The sequence below is a fragment of the Amborella trichopoda genome, chromosome 3 (genome assembly GCF_054954075.1).
Source record: "Amborella trichopoda isolate Santa Cruz 75 chromosome 3, AtrichopodaSantaCruz75HAP2 v2.0, whole genome shotgun sequence".
Taxonomy (NCBI): domain Eukaryota; kingdom Viridiplantae; phylum Streptophyta; class Magnoliopsida; order Amborellales; family Amborellaceae; genus Amborella; species Amborella trichopoda.
The window spans coordinates 9,609,249-9,631,132 of record NC_142338.1 but is presented as its reverse complement, the minus strand read 5'-3'; the positions used below and the strand labels follow the sequence as shown (position 1 = coordinate 9,631,132).

The window sequence follows — 21,884 nt, the reverse complement described above, 5'->3', positions numbered from 1 at the left end:
TGTAGATCTAGCAAATCGTTAAAATCTTGAAAATAGACGGTGTAGATACCTTGTTACATGATACATTATTTTAAGGATTTGGAAGCCACTAGTTTGATTGGATAAAAAACTTACTGGTAGACATACCACTTGTGCAAAAGCTCATAGCTGCCATCTCAATGCAGGTATGAAAATCCAGACATATTCGCTTGAGATATTTATATTCCATGTCATATCTAACAAAACTTGGTAAAATCCTTTAATAAAAATCTTATAAGGGACCAAATCTAGAAGATAACTAGAGCCATGGATGAAAACCCTACTTAAGGACAAGCTATGAAGTCCAAGTTCGAAAGGGAAAACAAGTCCCTTATGTGATGTATGATACATGTATGTACCATGATACTCCTTGATGAAAATTTGTAGTTTTATGCCTTATTTCTCACAATGTGGTACAATTTATTGCAATAAATGAAGAGGTTGAATGGTACTCCTAATGCATCCATTTGCCTAAATAATGTAAAGTAAAAACTAGGGTGTTGCCCTACAGAACAACCCCATAATGTAAAGTAAAAACTAGGGTGTTGCCCTGCAGAACAACCCCCATAAATTCGTCTACATGAGTGTGGAAGTAGAGAATGCTCTCTATAAGAATTGAGTATTCTATATAGGGCGTATGAAAATCACGAATGTGTGTAGGGCAATCAAAGTGCATGCCGACCCAGCCTGACACTTTTTTTTTTTAATGAATTTAAAAAATATATTTAATTTATAGTAAGCCCAGCCCAACCCCATCCTGGGCAAGGCCACCTGACCAAGAGCCCAAGTAGAGAAGGGCCCAAACGTAAACAGCTAAGACATTCACATCATTTAGCCCGAGCCACCAAGTGAGCCATATTACTAAAATGCCCTACATGTTTTCAGCTCCCAGTTATAAACAATAAAAATATAGACTTTCTTTCCTCTCTGTTTTAACGTATTTTCAATTAAATACTCGGGTAAAACGAAACTCAAAAAATGACCATCTTAAGGATGATTTTACCCCGTTCAAGATTTTGCAAGGTGATTTAATCATTCAATTGACATTTTTTCTCTACATATTCTAAATGTCCAAAGGAAAATTAAATGAAATAGAAAATCCTGTCATTTTTATGGCATTATGAGGAATGAAATCACCTAATGACAAAAATACAAACAATTTGACTTCAAGTAGAGACATTTAAAAAAAGGAAAGGCTTATATAGAGCCAAGGCTCTAAACAACCCACCACAAAAATTTCATTAAAAGAGATTGTTTTGATACCCAAATATCTTCAAATTGATCATCTAGACATCAAGATGCATGAACATGAGAAAAAAATGGATTTCAAGTTTTTGAAATAGTACATCTTGCAGCACATTTTTGAACCGTCATTTTTCAAGATTTTCAAGATTTCATTTATCTGCTCGATCTACGGATATTTTTTTAGCTTTTAATTTTATAATCAAATACAAAAAAATATTTTAAGGTTATCTCAACGATTTCTAACATTTTGAATATTTCTCAACATTATTTGAAAGTGGGCTGTACTTTGATTGTTAGAGCCTCAGCTCTATGCAAACCGCACCCTTTAAAAAACAAAGATTATACATAAAACCATTTTTTTTTTATACATGGAGACCACAATTACTCCAAATCATTAGATGTCATATTAGATGACTTAAATTGTATCATCAAGTTCAAAAAAATATTCTTTAAACTTTTAATATATTAAAAAACACTCACAACCGCCCAATTAAAAATCTAATGGACAAGAGTGATTGTTCCCTCCTCCTCGTACTAAAAGTAAATGGTCGTATGCTTTTCCTCTTTATATACTTCAAGGAGATACTAAAAAATCCCAAAACTTTGCCATATACCAAGTTATTACTGAGAAAATAGAAAAAATGAATTTCGATAATGAGAGGAGTACTTTATTAACACAAATACTTCAAGAAGGAAAATGGACAAGAGTCCTTGAAATTTTGACCCTCCTTCGCTGGTTTCAGACAACTCTATTTGTTTTGTCCTCTTAATATAGTTTAATCAACCGCTTACCACAAATTTAAACTCCCAATAATTGAAACTTCCAGCCCATATCACAAACCTATTCGGCATAAATATAATCAAAGCGTCTGAATTTTCTCAGCTATTTCAGAGCAACTGAGGTTCTCAGAGCAAACAAAACTTCAGTTCTCTGAAAGCATAAAATCAGAACTTTTCCCTAACCCATACGCTGCCTCACTCTCACCAATTGATCTGCACTACACCATCGGTCAAGCCTTCAATGATACATGGTCCACAACCCCATCTTTCTAGGGTCCAGAACTCTCAACCTTCCCTATAAATATCCTCAACAGTCATACAGATACAGGAATATCTTCTCTTGTGCTCGAGAGAGTTACACAACATAACGATAGGTGACATATCTTCCAGCAGTCTCACTGGGTCGAATGATCTTCACAACTTGACCACGCTTCAGACCATAGTATCTGGCAATCGGGTCAGTTATTTGAATCCGTGGAAGCTGAAAAGCATAGGGAAAAATCAAATAAGCGATCACAGGGAAATTACAAATAAATAGTCGTGGTCATGATCCAATTCAAAGGCAGAATGAGAGTTCTATCAAAAGCAAAAATCAGCAATAATTAGATCTATCTAGACCAGATAAAAAAAAGCAATATCATTAAGCTAAATGTAATGCGGATAGTGAATGTAGAACATATCATCCACAGCAAAAGCGTTTACAAGCATGAGATTCACGGTAGATTACTATGAACATAGAAAAGGTATTCATATATTGGAACCTAAGAGCATGATGCCGCTAAAAGATATCTAGGGAGCAATTCAAACATTCTTTTCTACTGGAAAGTTTTCCCCATTTATAAACAACTCCCTTTCCTAGAGATATTAAGCAGTCCAAATGGACCTTGAAGTTCAAGAATGCTATATTAGTGTAAACTGCATAAATAGCCACATGAGTTAGGTTCTCATTTAGGCTAATGATACATTACTGGTCAAGATTAACTCCAAAAGTTCCGAAAACAATGAAAAGCTACAAGTTAAAAACCAGAGAACAAATTCGAAATGGGTTTCTTCTTTTGGTCTTGAAATACTTAAATAGCTTTCTGCATTTTCCTAATGTTTTTTTCTTTTTATTTTCTTACTGTCCTGCAATCCTAAAGCTATGGTGGATGGGGACCAGCCACATTTTCCTCTCAATGACTAGTGCAGTCCTGACAACTAAGAACAGCATTATGTGCTTAACCACCAACAAGAAGACCCACAATCTTTAGTGGTTCCACACTAAACCACAGTCCCACAGAATTTCAATCCTGCTAATGAGAAAGAAAATGCTTAGGAAAGGACAGCATGATAGAGGCTATAAACCAACAAGCATTAGATCAATAGTCCCCGTCCAAAGCTTCTTCGCATAAGCTGTAATCTAAGTACAACAAAAGCATGACATCGCACTGGGATTCATCGTTTATTCCTCTAAAGAAAATGGTTCATTAAACTATGTGACCAAAATAAAAAATGAAGTGCCAAGTTCGATGATTTTGTTTGCCCCCACTCTCTAACCCAAACACCCATACCCCAAAGCCATTTTTAGGTTTGGGACATATCCAGCTAGGGATGCAAATCAATTATGGTCAATTATGGTCGACCCAAGGACCAACAAATTCAACCCGACAATGGTATGGGGTCAATCCGGCTTGAAATATATATGTATATGGGCCGACCAACCTATAGAACAATATGGGCCAAACCATAGCTACCAGAATCTCTCTGCCGAGGTCGCGATTCTGGATCGGAACTCAATTTTGTAATTCCAACAACGAATCTTCACATAACCCATTTCCTAGAACTCAGAAATCTCAATTCCTTAATTCAGGAATCTTGTTTAAAACCTTTTTGGAATCTCGATCCCATTATTTATGGAATCTCAGTCCCAATTTTTGAATCTCGATTCCAACATCTATTAAATCTTGATTCCACATCTATTGATTCCCGATTCCACATGTAATGAATCTCGATTTGTTTGGGTTTTTAATCGAGAATCCGCAACATCAAGTATCTTGGTTCATAGGTGTAAGGAATTGCGATTCAATCAACATGGAATATTGCTTCGACTTCCATAGAATCTCAATTCGAACTATTTTGGAATCTTGATTCCACGAAATCGTGTACTATTGTTTATAGGTGCACAAATCTGTGATTTGTTGTATCCACAATCTCACCTCAAATATTTATGGATTCTGATTTCAGTTATTTGGAACCTAATTGGAGGACATTGTTTCCCATGGTTTATAGGAGCTCCAAATAGGTAATCCAATAAATGCAGTGCTGGAGTATTTGGAACTCGAATCAACTTTCAAATGCAAATGTTTTTTTTTTTTGGGTAAGTTCAAATGCAAATGTTTATAGTTAAGAGATGCTCAACATGTATGATTCTAATGTCTCTTGCAGGTAACAAAGATAGGTATAACTAGGGCATTTGAGCATTAAATTCAAGACAACTTGGTCATTTGAGCATTAAAATTTGAATACTCCACATCTTCACCCTCATTATAACAAGGCACAAAGCCCTCAGTACTTACGGGGATTTGCCCCTTTTTTTTTTTTTTGGAGAACTGATGTTTTCTATGCCAAACCTCTCTTTGTTTTGGACAACTGATCCCTAAAAGAACTTAAAACCCCTAAAAAATAACCCTTGAAAATTCCAAAAATACATCATTAAAATTTAATACAAAAATCTCAATAATGAGACACATCTTGTCTTGCATCCAGATTGACTAGAGATCGTCCAATTTTTGAAGGGCTAGATCTAAGTGTCACAAAACTAAATTCGATTTTTTTCTTTTAAAAATAATCTTGTAATTGCTATATGGTTCCCAAAATTTTAGACTAAAAAAATCAACATAGCTAGGTGTTTTGACCAAAGGAGTAGAAGCACAGTGTGCTCCCAGGGGAACACAATGTATGTGTTCTATTTAAACATGTGTCATTTCCTTCATGTCCAGTGTTGTCACTGCTGGACAGGTGGGCAGTTGCGGAAGAAAAAAGGGCCACTGAGGGGGGGATGCTTATTGTAATTTTAACAAAATGTTCCCATTAGGTAATAAAGGGGTGGAAATAGTATCCATACATAAATTTCTCTATTATAAAATCATGGCCTTCAAAATAGAAGGAATTACATAATACATAATTGACAAAGTTCATGCATTATAAAAGATGACTTTCAAATGAAAACCTATATAGAACACAATCCGACCAGTCAACCAGTCCGATTCGACCAGTCTAACCCAACCACTGCTTCCAATGGTTTGATGGCTATTAACACGCAGTTTGGAGCAACTAACACACTAGGCATACGAATGAAACAAATAATTCACGTGGAGAATTGTTTCAATTATAGCAGTTCAACACATACCTGTGTCTCTTTCAGAGTATACCGCTCAAGCAACGTCTTCTTTTCTTCACTGGTAAGAACTTGATGCTCTGGAACAAGGACATGCTCCTTGATATTGACTAGAAGTTCTGACTCCTGTATGAACATGACATAAAATATTTGATATTCTTACCTTCAAAGTGTCCAAAGAATTAAAAATCTCCTCTACTATTATTAATCTTCTTATTCAAATTACTTTGTGATATTTTTAGATAGCTTACTGCATAATCTTGCTCTCATGCCTCATGGTAATAAGTTCATAAATTTCCCGAAAGGTAAATGATATGCCATTGGGTACTACAGTCGCATATGAGAACTTCCAGATGAGAAAACTCAAGAATTTGATTATTTCCAGCTTGCAATAAGTTTTTTACACCAGTTCAAGAATAATGATGTTAATAAGATCATAGTGTGGTGGTATACAAATACAAATTCACTGTCCTTGATTCCCAACTAAGGGATAGGACATCAGAGATCACCTGAAAAATTTCCAAATGGAACTTAGCAGAAATTTCTTGGACACATTGCCGGGCGAAGGGAGTCAAGTTCTGTTGAAGGACTAATATAGCTCGAAACACATTCTCCGACTTCATACGCTCTGTGTATGTTTTGACAGTCTTTACACCAACCTTCTGCTCCTCTGGGAAGAAAACATATATCTGATGCAACAAAACAGGACAGGTCAAGATCAATCCAAAATGATGGCAAGCTAATAATACACAAAACCAACGTAAGTCAGGATTGAAACTTTTTCAAGGGAGAAACAACCTATGGAAAAACCTAAAATTCAGTAACGGGGTATCAGTATTCCTTTTTTTTTGACAAGGTTACGTAGGAATGAAACTTGAGACGTTGTGATATGAAAACCTAGCCTCTACCGTCTTGACCCAAGCCCAATTCCTGATACCAGTATTCAAAAACTCGCCACGTCCAACTCGAACGAGTCAGCCACAAATGGCAGCCTGAAGGCTCCAGAGGGTCCCCAACTGGCTAAGGGTCCTATGTTTTAAAGAAAACACAGGTTACTCTGCAGACTAAGGCAGTTTTGCGCCGGACACATACAAATCCCTGAGTCTGCACCGGGTCTAACACATTTTTCAGAATATGTAAAGGGGCAGAAAACCGAACCCATTTTCTTCCTTTTCTTTTTTAATTTCTTTTGAGTAAGTTTAGCTCTGTATTAGATATATAGAGTACAAAAATAACCCAGAGTCTAGTTAATAAACATGTAACCTTAAATCCCCAACTCTATATTGGATAGTTATTACAATCAACCTTTAACTTCATCGAGCATCCAGCATCAGCCTATGGACAATGGCATTTTACTCTAACTAACTGGTCAACTCTCTAACCACTGTTAAAAAAGAGAAGAATGCAATTCAACTTTCAGAAAAATCATCTGCCTTCCTCTTTTTTAAAATTAAAAAAGAAAAAAGAAAAACTCTGGCTTTCTTTTGGGTAGTGGAAAGGATATATAGTATGCCTTCCCAAACAGCACAGGAATATTGATGGTAAAATCCATATAAAAGGTTATTTCTAGATCATCCCTACCCTTCTCTCAAAGACTAGAGGATCCGGCATCCCCTAGAAACCAGGACTTTGCATAGTTGGTGATGTTGGGCCAGGCACTCTAGATCATCTTAATAATTGAGGTATCCCTGTACCAAATAAAGGCAAAGTAAATATGCCATCTCTTTATTCAGTGTAGCATCCGAGTTTGGTTTTGTTTGGGCCTGCTCAAATACATTAGATTCATCCTTTGGTGGGTCAGTGTTTCAATTATTTATGACTGTTATGGTCAATATGCCGGTGAACTTCCCAAGGAAGATATCTACGTGCACCACATCTTTGGCAATGGAGGAAACAGGCCAATCCACAGTCCCAATCACTAGCAACATGGCCTAGCCTTTGGCCCAAGCCCTGCCATTTTGATTTTTGAAATTCTTTTTCTATGTCATTGTTATAAATTTGGCTCATGTATATGGCTCATGCTTGCACACTTTACACATATCAATGGAATACAGTAAAAAAGGACCACCCTAAATCGAGTGTAGGTGACATTTTTCTAGGCTAGATTCAAAAATATACCTAGATAAGCATAGGTAACTTCATGGATAGCCAGACTAGTAATATCATGTTGCCTTAATGAATGTCTTCTATAGGTAGAAGCAAAAAGACTCCATCTTTATTAACCACAACTTGTAAGCACTTTGGAATGAAAGGATAATCTTAGATTTCAAGAAATGGCATGACAACTCTGTTGTAGGGTATTTTTCGACACGCCTATATCCCCGGAGCGAATAAAGAGGAAGCCAGTTGCAGCCTCATCCTACAGGTACCAAAACGCCTATGGACTACGAAAGCACTAATCAAATAAGTCTTATTTGGATGAATTTCGAAAGGTGTCTTATTGGCCTCAAAAAGCATATCTCTCTCTTCCCTCTCGGTCTCTCTCTCTTTCTTTCTTTTTTTAAATCTCTTGTCTCTTTCTCTCTCTCATTCTCTCACCCCTTCTCTCTCTTATCTCGTCCCGTCTTTCTCTCTCATCTCATCTCTCCCTTCGTCTCGTCTCTCTCTTCCCGTTTCTCTTTCTCTCTTTCTTTCTCTCTCTCTCTCTCGATTCTCTATCTCTCTCTCGATTCTCTATCTCCTTCTCCCCCTCTCGTCTTAATTCTCTCTCAATCTCTTTAACTGTCTCTCTCCCCTCTGTCTTGTCTCTTTCTCTCTATCTCTCTGTGTCCTCTCTCTCTCTCTCTCTCTCGCTCTGCCCCTTTTCTCTCTCACCCCTTCTCTCTCTCTCCCTCTAACTCGACGACAAGGCTAAGAGGCAGTGGGTCGAGGAGAGGGATTCGTTGCCTTCTCTCGAGGTGAGGGCTTCGGCAGTGGTGGAGTCTATAGATCTTATAAAGTGTGAGAACTCAAGGAATAGGCCTTCAGAGTTGGCCACTCTCCCTCCATAACCTGAGCGACCAGGATTCCCTAGAGAGGAACTATCAGTGTTGAGCTTAAAGGAGCTGGCTGGGGGGAGGGGACCAGTTCCTTTTTATGGTAGCAGTGGGCTTAGAGAGGGCCCAAAGGCAACCCAATTGTTAAGAAAATTAGAAATGGGGATATTCACAAAGATGGGAATTAGGTTAGCCTAGGAGGAAATAAGGGAGGTAACAGAGACAAAAAGGGCAGGGTCACCCCTACTCCTAAAAGTTCTGGCATTTCTTTCGAGCCAAATACCCCAAAGAAGAGCAGCCACAGAGAGTTTACCACAGTTTTTTCCCATAACGAGGGAGTCGTGGATTAAGAAGGGGGAAAAATAAGCTTTCTATAGAGGGGAGGGGGTAACCCACTGAAGGTGAAAAAGATTGAGGAGCACAGACCAGAGGGCCGACGCTGTTTCGCAATGAAGGAAAAGGTGGGAGAGTTTGATTCCTCTCCTTAAAGGCACATGATACATATGTTGGTTAAGGGGAGGACATGCCTTTGTAATTGGTCAAGAGTGAGAGTTCTACCCTGAAGGAGTACCCATAAAAAGGCTTGCACCTTAAGGGGCACCGGCAAGGACCAGCATTTATTAAGGTTTGGAGAAGGGGAAAGGTTCAGCAGAAGGGCGGAGTAAAAAGAAGTAACTAAGAAGACGCCAAAAGGATTGGGAGACCAAATGATAACATCGGGAGACAAGAGAGGACTGAAAGTGGTTGCAAGAGATTGGAGGAGTGGGTTCAAGGCAGCCAGTTCAGGTCAGTAAGATTTCTTCTAAAAATGGGGGTCCAAACAAGACCGGAGTTATAGAATTTGCAGTAATCCCTAATACGTGAATCCTAATTCAAGGCAATGGTGAAAAGGGAAGGTAAGCTAAAGAGAGGGGGGCACTACCAAGCCAGATGTCTTACGAAAACCTAATACGGTTCAACCTACAGAAGTTTTGGAAGGCAGCTTTATTAGAGGAAATGCTTTTCCAAGCCCCTAAAGTATCTATGAAGAGCAGTGCGGGAAAGCCAACCACCCGTGTCCAGGCCATACTTATGCTAAACGATAATTTTCCACAACAGGAGGTGAGGGGAGGTGAACTTCCACCACCACTTACCAAGCAGGGCCTGATTCATAGTGAGAAGCCTTTTGATCCCTACGCCCCCAAATGTTTTGGGGTGGTGACTCTATGCCATGAAACCAGGTGAAATTTGTGGTGGTCAGAAGAGTCAAACCAGAGGAAATCTCTCATGAACTTTTCAAGTCAATGGAGAACACAAGCCGGAATCTAGAAGAGGGACATGTGGTAGATGGGAATGGTAGAAAGAGTTGCATTAATGAGTGTAATCCTACCCTATAAGGAAAGGAATCTGCCCTCCAGCTAGCAAACTTCCAATCACACTTTTGTAGCAGGTTGGAGAGGAGGTATACAAGGAGGGATACCGTTGTTGGAAGCTTGGGCTGCATTTAAGGCGAGTTTCATCTCTAAAGGGATAGGAACGAGATCATCAAGGTCAGAGGCTAGACTATTAGAGCTGGAAGGGTTAGGGAGAGGCTAGACTATCAGAGCTGGAAGGGTTAGGGAGGGGGGCAACAAGAGAGGTCGAGAAAAGGTGGGAAAGTGGAGAAAAACCTAGGGGCAAGAAAGTGAGGGAAGGAGTAGTGGAGGGAAGGGCATCCGAGAAAACATAGAGTGGGGGGGAGGAGATAGAGCCGGAGCGAGGGGGAGGAAAGCCAGAGCGGGAAAGGTAAGTCGGCGTAGGTGGAGGGAAGTGAGAGAAGGGGGGCGGCAAGGGGAGGGATAAGGGTCTTGGCGTCGAAGCTGGGGTTGCAAGGTGAGGTGGTGGATGGTGGAACCAGCATGAGTAAGAGGGACGTTTTTCGCGCCTGGGCATACTGACCAACAGGCTAGAGCGAGAGAATGGGTGATGAGAGAAAAAACAAGGTTGAATTGAACGAAGGAGGAGGCAGAGGAGGAGCAAAGGAAGTGCGGGGGGGGGGGGGGGGAAAAAACAAAAAACAAAAAAAGAAAAGGGGAAAGGAAGAAGAAGAAAAAAGAAAAAGAATAGAAAAGGGGGAAAATATATATAGAGCAAAAACGGCGAATAGTTTTTAACAGGGGGATCTTTGTCGTTTACGTAGCCCCCAACTCTCATCTTCTCCCTTCATCTACTATTTTCCTCTTACGCCCCAACACCCTCAGTGCTCTGCACTTTCTCTACTCCACTTACCCTTTGATCCCCTCACCTCCTTTTTCCCTCTCAACTCGTTCCTCCTTTCCCTCTCATGCTTCTCTACATTCCTTTCTTCCCTCTCTTTCCTCTTACAAACCACCCCTCCCTTTCTCCTTTTAACCCCCCAACCCTGTATCCTCTACGCTTTCTCCCTCACCTCCATTTTCCCTCTCAACCTGTCCCTCCTTCTACATTCCTTTCTTCCCTCTCTTTCTCACATGTTTATCCCTCCTCTCCTCCCTTCTACCCCTTTCTCCCTTCATCCCCCCCCCCCCCCCCCCCCCCCCTGCCCTTCATCTTCCCCCATCCCCTCCCCTCGCTCGTTTTGCAACATAGGGTGGGTGTCATTGGCAAAGGCCCTGCCCCTTCTAGACAGAGTTTCAAATGGAAGGCCTGCCTCATGCGACCTGTTTTTGCCTCATCTAGGCTGCAACCTTTATACTAAGATCATCCCACTAGTTGCTTGCAAGATTGCTAGTGCGCTGCAACTTTGAAGAAGACTTGTTTCGATTTTAAAATGTAGATTTGTTTGTGTTGAGTTCTACTCACCTATCTTTCTGTACTTCTCTCTCTTAAGCCCTTATTTTCCTATTTCTCTTTCTTCTCTCCCTCTCTCTTATACACGGAGCCAGGGATTTAAAAAGTGGACCGCCTCCAGAAGGCCTAGGCACATCACCCAAGCCTAAGTGGTCAAAATTGGCGGATATCCCTAGGTGCCCGCCTAGGCACCTGGGAACCTGCCTACGCAAGTGCCCAACGCCCAGCCCTGGGCGGCCACCCAAGGGCAGAAATGTCACTTGTTGAGGGCATTTTTTGGTCATTTTTTTAATACTAAATAGGTAAAATTGTGGGTTTTAGGTTCAATTGAAACCTAAAACCTATTAGAGCCTATTTTAGACAGAAAAAATCCACAAAAAAAACTAGTTTTTGGTGACTCCGAATGTATATGATGCAGATGCAGATGACCCTACTTTTTTTTATGATGAATGATGATTGAAGATTCTTTTGAGTCTTCAAGTATTTCTTTCATTTTTGTTTTCCTCCTCTTGGTTGTGTATTGTGGATTTGTGGATTTGTGGTTCCACTAGTTTGGTAACTTTGGTAATTTGGTTGGTAAATTTAATGTTTTAACTGTGTGGACTGTGGAGTGTGGACTATAGACTATGGATAATTGGATATGGACTTATAGTTATTGTCTTATGGAGTATGGAGGAGTGTGTGATATGTGGACTTGTGTACTATACTTTTGATGTGCCTTAAATCCCTAATTCTTATGTTTTATATAGTTATACTTAATATTGTTAAACTATAGAGACATTTTCTCTCTACTGGACCGCCCAGGTTTTGGGCGCCCGCCTAGGCGCCGGGAGGCTTGGACCCCCTAGCCGCCTAGCGCTTTTTGCAACACTGTTGAAGCACCTAGTTTGTGGGCTGCCTCTTTCTTTTGATGTATGTATTACTATTCTTATTCTGTAAAGGTTGCCATTTCTCAAAAAAAAAAAATCATCAAAACCCAATAAGTACTCTTAACAAAGATCCCACTACTATGTTCCCCAAAAACGTTTCCTATTCAAATGTGGATGTTCTGCAATGTCAATATCATTATTATATCTAGGAACTACCTCCCACAGCTGTAACTTCTTAGTGTATCCTACAGTTTTGGGTGCATAAACTTGATCCTTATTAAGCAAACTCATCATCATCCCAGCTCATAGAACATCCTCATCCTCATCAGGCCTCATTCCAATTATCTAAGATGATGCTGAACCAGCACATACCAAATTTGTTTCACAACTTTAAGCAAACTCTAAACTATTTCTTCGAAAATGAAAAGACATGATTGTTCCTCTATGTATTCTCATGAGAATGAATTCAATTCTAGGATTTACAACTGAACCAGGGAAAGTATGGACCAGAACCAAACAAAAACGTACACTCAAACCCAATGACCAATTAAGGTATCTACAAAACTAAAAGTGAGTTAGGGAGAAGGAGAAAGATATATATATATATATACCTGTTCCGAAGGATTGTTGCGCATCGTCTTGTTGATCACGAGGTCATCCTTCTTGACTTCATCACCAAACTTTTCGATGAATTGGGCTTTTGTCATATTGATTTCAAAGTCACCCACCAGATAACCACGGTCCCTAAGCATCTGCATTAATGTCCGTCTTATCCTGAAAAGCTTGCTTGTCTGGTCATCCATTCCAGACATCTCTCCTTCCTTCCTTCTGATAAAAAGAAGAAGTAAAAAATGAACTCTCATCCAAATAAAAACCCCGTAAAGTATATCTACCCCCTTCAAAACAATCTGAAATTTCAGGAAAAGCACAGAAGTAGACGAAGCATGCAATGAACTGGTTGTGAATGAAAGACTTGTGATTTCTGCCAAGGAATAATGGGTAAAGGCAATATGTTTTACACATAAAAGTAAAGAAAACTGGGCTATGTTATTCAGCAAATTATGAAACGAATAATAAGAGAGACAATTGTTATATATCTTTACTGTGAAAGTTCACTAATCACACTTTCTAAGATTTGATTGCATAAGAGATAGAAAGGCAGCTGCTTTTACCGTCTACAAAGGCTATGTCACCAGCACCGCACACTACGAGTCTCAAACCCTAAACCCACTGAACACTTTCCCTTTGTACAAACCTTACTCATAAGCATCAACAGTCAACAGGTTGGGTTGACCACTGCCCACTTGTGGGGTTTGGGACTGGGGTCAACATTACTTGACCCGGCCCAAGTTGGGTCCAACTGTACCCTACGCGGACCATATTATGTCGCAGGTTGGGTCCAAGTATAATCCCATGTGTAAATACATTTTATACGGGTGGTTTAAAAAACGGATCGGTGCCAAAACCCATTTGTACCGACGAATCGGTGTATTGAATCGGGAATCGACCGAATCAATCGGATTCGGTCTTAAAAAAAATTAAAAAAATTTATTATAAATATTATTTTTTAAAAATCCAATAAGAAATGAAGATACTACATTAATAACTTTTATTTTTTTACATTATATTAAGAAACTCTTTCCCTGTATGACGATTCTCATCAAACATTTAATAAAATCTAACTAAATACAATATTATACATCGAAATTAGAATTGTTGGTTTGTATTTTATTATTTTATCATCATTTTATTGTACAAATAAGAATAAATTTGAAATTTGTCTTATAATACCATCTAATTTAAAAAATCTAATTTACAACTATAACAAAAAATAATACATTGCGTATTTTATAATGGAAATAAATTAATAAATAAAATATAAGATTTGATTATCATTGTAATTAATATTAATTAATTATAATATTATAATAAGCATGATTCAAAAAAGAAGGGTATGACCCTTACAAATAAATAAATCTAATGTATAATAATTAATGTTGATAGAAATATATAATTTAGTAACATAAATTTCCAATCATATTTTAATAAAATTAGAAAAAGAAATAAAGAAATTCATATTTACAATGTGGGATAATTGATAAAGCAACTTGCAATAAATTCTAAAGTGGTGTGAGCTAGTGTTATTTTTCTCTCTTAAAATATCCCATAAACTAATATATTTTTTAATATTCAATAAACCAGTATTAGTATTATTTTTTTACTTTTTTAATATCTTTGAGCTAGTACTACTTTTTTTAAGGGAAAAGTTTATATAGAGCCGAGGCTCTTATCAATCAAATTTGAGCCTATCTCAGAACTTTCACTAGAAGATGTTGTTTTGATGCCCAGATATCTTCAAATTGATCATCTCGACATCAAGATGCATGGAAATGAGAAAAAAATGGATTTCAAGTTTGGGAAATAGTATATTTTATAATGCATTTTTAGCCCGTCAATTTTCAAGATTATCAAGTTTTTATAGATATGTCGATCTACACTATTTTTGAAGCTTTAAACTTTATAAATAAAGATAAAAATATATTTTAAAGCTATCACAAAGATTTTCAGTATTGAAACTGTATTTCTCGATACTATTTGAAGGTAGGCTCTAATTTGATTGTTTAGTGCCTAGGCTCTATACAAACCGCACCCTTTTTTTAATCCCAATTAGCTAATAGCATAATAGTATTAGTCTTTTGTATTGTTTGGTGAAGGATAGGGGTAGTGGGCCCTTTCAACCAATTATTATTTTAATAATTTTTTCTATTTTTTCTCTCTTAATTTTTTTTTCAAAAAATAACTATAAATCTCTAAAAATAGTATTCTTCTAGCTTATAAAAGAAATTAAGAGTGATACATTATGTACTTTCATTATTTTATAAAAATAGGTGCATACCGAGATGTTTTCATGTCTGGATGTATGTACAATTATTAATTGTACTATTGTATTATAATATTATATCAAAACAATTTTAAAATATTAGAAAATACTTCTATATTTTATGATTAAAAAAATTAATTTTCCACATAAATTAGCAGCACATCAAAGTATCAAACATTTATTTATTCACTTTACTCATTCAAAATTATTACAACGTAACTAACTATAATAATATATATTGAAATTGAAGTTGTTGGTTTATAACTTTATATTTTATAATTATTTTACTATACAAATAAAAATATAAAATATCTTATAATATTATCTATTTTGAAAAATCTTATTTATAATTATAAGAAAAAATAATATATTACAAAATTTATAATATAAATAAAGTAATAAATAAAATACAAGATTTGGTTATTAATAAATTTAAGAAATTCATATTTGCAATATGGCATAATTGATAAAGCAACTTGAAATAAATTCTAAAGTTATATGAGTTAGTGCTATTTTTTTCTCTTAAAATATCATCTATAGTTAATATTCATGTTTTTTTTAATGTCTTATGAGCTAATACTAATTTTTTAATCCCAATTAACTAATTAATTAATTATTAATCATATAATAAAATAATTCCATGAGATAATAGCCTAATAAAGTTTTTATGTTTTTTTTTTGTACGTAAATTTAATTTTTTTTGGTGAAAGATAATAGTGGTGGGTACTCAATTATTATTTTTAATAACTTTTTTTTATCGTATAATTTAATTGCCACCATCGGGCATCAAATTTAAGAATACATAACCTTTGGAATCGAACCAACTCGCATCTGCCACTTTTTGAAAAATCAGTCCATCTTTTGATGAGTAGTTTATATATCGATTCTCGATCCCGATTTAGTCGGTCAATTTTTGAAAAATCCCCATCTTTTGATGACTAGTTTATAGAAAAACATATTTTAATCATATATTATAAAATAAATTTTAATTATATATTATAAAATATATATCATCGCCGCCATCATCATCTGAATCTTATCCCGACTATATAGGGTCGGCTTCTAACAATCATAAACTTTCAAAAAAAAAAAAAATATAAGTATTATGGTCCTTAGGGACCATCACCACTTTTATTAACTTTTTCCTTTCCTTTACCACGTCCTTTAGTTGATGTGGCCCTTAAAGGTTTCACGTATAACCTTATCGTCATACCTCATGTATGAGGTGGAGCTCAATAAAATAATATAATAATATGTCTTAAGAATTTAAATTCGGAGAGGTGAGGACTCTCACTCTAGAAAACTTTTGAGTTCTTTCTTTCTCTAGTCGAAACGCAGTGAGCTCTTTCTCTCTCTAGCCAAATTATACCAAAAGTCCCACTCAAACACTCAAATATTATAGGTAAGTGACCTCATTGTCTCGAAAAATAATCTTTTTAATAAAATTGTGATATTTTATTTATGTTAGAAATTTTAAATGCTGTAAATTCTTGCAAATAAAATTTGTTTCTTGTCTATTGTTAGAGAATTTTAGATACTGTAAAATTATTAAAAATAAATGTGATATTTCTACTTTTAGTAAAATTGTAAGATTTCTTTCTACTGTTTTTGAATATTTAGACATTGTAAAATTCATGTGCAAATGACTGCCTTATTAGTTGAAAACTAATATTTTTGCATTTGATTATAGCATTGTCTGTGAAATGTTTATTTGAGAATTGAGATCCCATAAATTGTGATAATTCTGTATTCTTGAATTTCTATAAGAGTTTTTTTTATACATATTAGATTGGCAATTATCCTTGAATGTCTTTACGAACTGCTACCTTTCTAAATTTAAGCCCAAAATATTTGACTAGTTATTTTTGAAATATTATTGAAAGTGTCTGTTATTAATGGTTTAAGTGAAATTCATATTAATAATTTCAGTGATACGTTGAGTATATGATATTGCTACTTTCAAATGTTTAAAGAGATTGAGAAATACTTTAAGTATGCAAGTGAACTCATCCGGTTCGCCGGTGAGGTATAAGTGGACCTATACGGTACGCGGATAGGGATTAAGTGTACTCATCCGGTACGCTATTGAGGTATAAGTGGACCTGCAGGGATTAAGTAGACCTATCTGGAACGCCGATAGGGATTAAGTGGACCCATCAAGACGCTGATGGGGTATATAAGTGACCTACGTGGGACGCCAGTAGGGTAATTTGTGAAATCTTTTGAATTATGCACTGCCGTTAAAATGTTATACGCATTTCAATTATTCGGATTATACTTAATTATGCATTTTTTTAAGTGAAATTGTTAATGCATTTTTTTTTAATAGGATCTCCTTTTTGAAAATATTGATATCTTTCAACCATGATTATTTTTAGGATTATGATGATCACTTACTAAGTAGTCACACTCATCAAATTATGGTACACATTGTTTTCAGGATAACTGCAGTTTCATTTTAAATGCTCGTCAGGATCAACTCTGGAAGATATTGTAGTTATGTTTAAACTTTCTTTTGTTACTTTGTAAGAATTCGCCAATGTAAATTTGTCCTAAAAAGATATGTCTATATGTTTTAACTGTCACATCTCAGGAATATCAGTATTGTAAATTCTTGGGGCGTGACAACTATGGTATCAAAGCAATAGGTTTAAGATTATTAGGAATTACTTAAAATCACATTTATTACGTGTACAGACCGGGACGAAGTCAAGATCCAGAATAGCTGGAGCTAATATAGAAGGAATTCACAAAGCCTTGGAAAATATAGTTGCTCTAATGCAACATCAGATGGAAAACAACAATTCACCCAGGCAGTCAGTTACGGAAATGGTGGGAGGAATGTTGAACAATTTAATAAATTGAACCTACCTTCTTTTAAGGGTGTTGTAAATGTACTGGAAGCCGAGGGATGGATTATGCAATTGGAGAAAATATTCGAGATAATGGAATGTCCTGATGATAGGAAGGTGGCCTTGGCAGTTTTTATGTTAGAAGGTGAAGCACAACATTGGTGGCGAATGGCAAAAGGAGTATTGGTCAAAGAAAATAACCCTTGACTTGGGAAGTATTTCTATAGGCATTTAATGAAAAGTATTTCCCATATTTTATTCGAGACAAAAAAAAAATGGAATTTTTGGAATTAATCCAAGGAAACCGGACAGTAGCACAGTACGAGGAAGTTTACTGAATTGGTCAGGTTTGCACCACATATGATTAACAATGAGGCAAGAAAGGTGAAAATATTTGAAAGGGATCTCAAACCAGCTATTAAAAGCAGAATATCAGTCTTAAAATTGAGAACTTATGCTGAACTAGTGGATCGAGCCCAAATTGTCGAAAAAGATTTCAAAGATTACCAAAGATGAAAAATCAGAAAAGTCAAGTTAGACCCACACCATCTAATCGACAACAGTTTGAAAGGGCAAACAAGAAGCTAAGGCCCTTGTCACTTCCAAACCCAATAGAACCATATAAAAAATGTGGGAAAAAGCATGAATCGAACCCTTATTATTGGAATACTGAAGCCTATTTTAAATGTGGAAAATTTGAGCACCAGATTAAAGAATGTCCTAGCTTACAGATGCAACAGCTTCCAAAGCAGAAAGAGATAACTCAAAAGCCTCAAATGAAGGGAAGACTATTTGTGATCACCCAGCAAGACACTCAGGCCTCAAAATCAATGATCCAAAGTATTTTTATTATCTTCCAAAAAAGTTGATCATGTTTTGATTGGTCCTGGATCTACTCATTCATTTGTGTCACCTCACTTTGCATGCCACTTAAAAGTAGAACCAAAACAATTAGAATACATTCTAGAGGTAGCCACAGGGATGGAAAATTCAAGTGCTGCGTAATAAAGATAGAAGAAAAGGAATTGTTGGTTAATTTAATAATTCTAAAAATTCAAGATTTTGACGTAATTTTAGGCATGGATTGGCTTTCTGCATACTATGCAAGTATTGATTGTTACAAAAACATGGTTACCTTTAGTATTCCGGATCAACTAGTATTTTACTTCAATGGTATCAAAGAAGACTCCCCATCATATTTAATCTTCTGTATTCGAGCTAATCGCCTCCTTCAAAAAGGGTGTCAAGGTTTTCTTGCCTATATAAAAAAAGATAGGAAGGAAGAGATAAATTTGGATACCACTCCGGTTATCCGAGAATTTCCCGACATTTTCTCTGAAGAATTGCCAGGATTATCGCCTAAAAGGGAAATTGAATTCTCTATTGAATTATTGCTAGGGGTAGCCCCAATTTCTAAGGCACCTTACAGAATGGCACCTGCAGAACTTAAAGAACTTAAACAACAATTAGAAGAATTATTAAATAAAGGTTTTATCAAGCCCAGTGTATCACCTTGGGGTGCTCCGGTACTATTTGTTAAAAAGAAAGATGGGACCATGAGATTGTGTATCGATTATAGACAGTTGAACCAAGTGACAGTGAAAAATAAGTATCCATTACCGAGAATTGACGATTTATTTGATCAATTACAAGGATCACAAGTGTTTTCACAAATTGATTTTATATCTGGATACCATCAGCTTAAGATTAAAAGTGAAGATGTTCCCAAGACAGCTTTCAGAACAAGGTATGGCCATTATGAATTTTTAGTCATGCCTTTTGGATTAACCAATGCATCAGCTGCATTTATGGATTTGATGAATCAGATCTTTAAGCCTTTTTTGGATAAATTTATTGTGTTATTCATCGATGATATTTTAATTGATTCCAAGAATCAGAAGGAACATGAGCAGCATGTAAGAATGGTATTGCAAATATTAAGAGATAAGAATGGTATTGCAAATATTAAGAGAAAAGAAATTGTATGCCAAACTTAGTAAACGTGAATTTTGGCTTTAACAAGTGACATTTTTAAAACATGTCATATCAAAGGAAGGTCTATTAGTTGATCCTTCAAATGTTGAAGCAGTTGTTAATTGGAAACAACCAAGTAAAGTGACTGAAGTTTGAAGCTTTTTGGGATTGGCAGGATATTATAGAAAATTTGTAGGAGGATTTTCTCGAATTGTAACCCCATTGACTCGAATGACACATAAAAATTGTCAAATTTGAGTGGACAAATGAAAGTGATGAGAGTTTTTAAGAGCTAAAAGTTCTATTAACTTCAGCACCTATTTTAACTATTCATGAGGGAAGTCAGGGATTTGTGATTTATAGTGATGCTTCACATAAAGGCTTGGGCTGTGTATTAATGCAATATGGGAAAGTAGTGGCATATGCATCCAGACAGTTAAAAGAATATGAGAAAAAATATCCAATTCATGACTTGGAGCTGGCTGCAATAGTATTCGCTTTGAAAATGTGGAGGCATTATCTATATGGTGAGCAATTCGAAATATACACGGATCATAAGAGTTTGAAATACCTCTTCTCTCAGAAAGATTTAAATATGCGGCAAATAAGATGGATGGATTTCTTAAAAGATTATGATTGTAAAATCCATTATCATTCAGGAAAAGCTAACGTTGTGGCCGACGCTCTAAGTATAAAATCTACTGGAGTCTTAGCACATTTAATGATTCAATAAATGAGATTGTTAGAGGAAATAGTGGATTGGCATCCGACTCCGTCCATTAATGGTGTGGTAAGTATGATTGCCAACATTAAGGCAGAACCTCAATTAATCCAACAGATTCGATCGGCACAAAAGAAAGGCCCTCAGCTTATAACAATTGTAGAAGAGGTGAAGCTGGGAAAGAGAGACGAATTCTCTATATGTAGTGAGGATTTGCTAAGATTCAAAGGTCGGGTTTGTGTCCCGAATGATGAGAGTGTGAAGAAAGCTATTTTGGAAGATGCACATCACTCTTGTTATACGATACATCCCGGAAGTATTAAAATGTATCAAGACCTGAATAAAACCTTTTGGTGGAATAATATGAAAAAAGAGGTAGCATTATTTGTGTCTAAGTGCCTAACATGCCAGCAAGTAAAAGTGGAGCATCAAAGGCCCACTAGGTTGTTGCAGCCTTTACCCATGCCAGCGTGGAAGTGGGAGCACATCTCTATGGATTTTGTCTCTGGCTTGCCTAGAACAAATTCAAGACATAATAACATTTAGGTCATTGTGGACCGGCTGACCAAAGCTGCACATTTTCTACCGATTCGCACGACCTACACTTTGGATCGATTGACCTAGTTGTACATTAAGGAAATAGTGCGGTTGCATGGAGTTCCGATCAGTATTGTATCGGACAGGGATACTCGGTTTACTTCTAAATTTTGAGCTAGGCTACAGTCAGCCATGTGGACGAGACTCACCTTTAGCACTGCCTTTCACCCCCAAACTAATGGACAATCGGAGAGGACCATCCAAACCTTAAAAGATATATTGAGGACCTGTGTCATTGACTTTACAGGAAGCTAGGATGACCATTTACCCCTGATTGAGTTTGCTTATAATAATAGCTTCCAAGCAAGTATTCAGATGGCACCATATGAAATCCTGTACGGAAGGAAATGCAGGTCACCCATTTGTTGGGACGAGGTTGGTAAAAGAAAGCTTTTGGGACAAAAAATTGTTTAGGTAACCACAGATAAGATAGGATTAATTCGAGAAAGGCTCAGGACAGCTTAGAGTCGGCAAAAGAGTTATACCGATAACCGACGGAGAGATCTTGAATTTGAGGAAGGTGATCGAGTTTTCCTAAAGATCTTACCAATAAAAGGCATTATGAGATTCGGCAAGAAAGGAAAGCTGAGCCCACGTTACGTCGGGCCATTTGAAATCCTGGAAAGAATCGGATATGTCGCTTATAGACTTGCCTTACCACCCGAATTGGCAAACGTCCATAATGTTTTCCATGTATTATCACTACGAAAATATCAGCCCGACCCATCCCATATCTTAAAATATGAACCTTTACCGATCCGGAAGAACGTATCCTTCATTGAGCAGCCAATTTTGATACTGGATAGAAG

General features: G+C 36.6%; 1 protein-coding gene across 2 annotated transcripts; it reads right to left on the bottom strand.

Annotated features, from left to right (window-relative positions):
* Window positions 1-1,909: 1,909 nt before the first annotated feature.
* Window positions 1,910-13,272, bottom strand: NRPB5 (Eukaryotic rpb5 RNA polymerase subunit family protein). 2 transcript variants are annotated; one of them, XM_020676400.2, is made up of 5 exons: window positions 13,154-13,272; window positions 12,662-12,878; window positions 5,929-6,108; window positions 5,432-5,545; window positions 1,910-2,524 (listed from the first exon to the last, which is right to left on the bottom strand). In XM_020676400.2, exons 2-5 carry the CDS (start codon window positions 12,860-12,862, stop codon window positions 2,399-2,401), a joined length of 621 nt encoding a protein of 206 aa, XP_020532059.1. In that variant the 5' UTR covers window positions 12,863-12,878; window positions 13,154-13,272; the 3' UTR covers window positions 1,910-2,398. The 2 variants fall into 2 exon arrangements, with proteins under 2 accessions (XP_020532059.1, XP_006858910.1); XM_006858848.4 differs by having other exon boundaries at window positions 13,223-13,272.
* Window positions 13,273-21,884: the final 8,612 nt, after the last annotated feature.

Coding starts and splice junctions, on each gene's coding strand:
- NRPB5 (XM_020676400.2), bottom strand. CDS start 12,862: ATGTCTGGAATGGATGACCAGACAAGCAAGCTTTTCAGGATAAGACGG. Junction 6,109..12,661: donor GCAACAATCCTTCGGAACAG/GTATATATATAT, acceptor TTGTTGCATCAG/ATATATGTTTTCTTCCCAGA. Junction 2,525..5,431: donor ATACTCTGAAAGAGACACAG/GTATGTGTTGAA, acceptor TATGCTTTTCAG/CTTCCACGGATTCAAATAAC.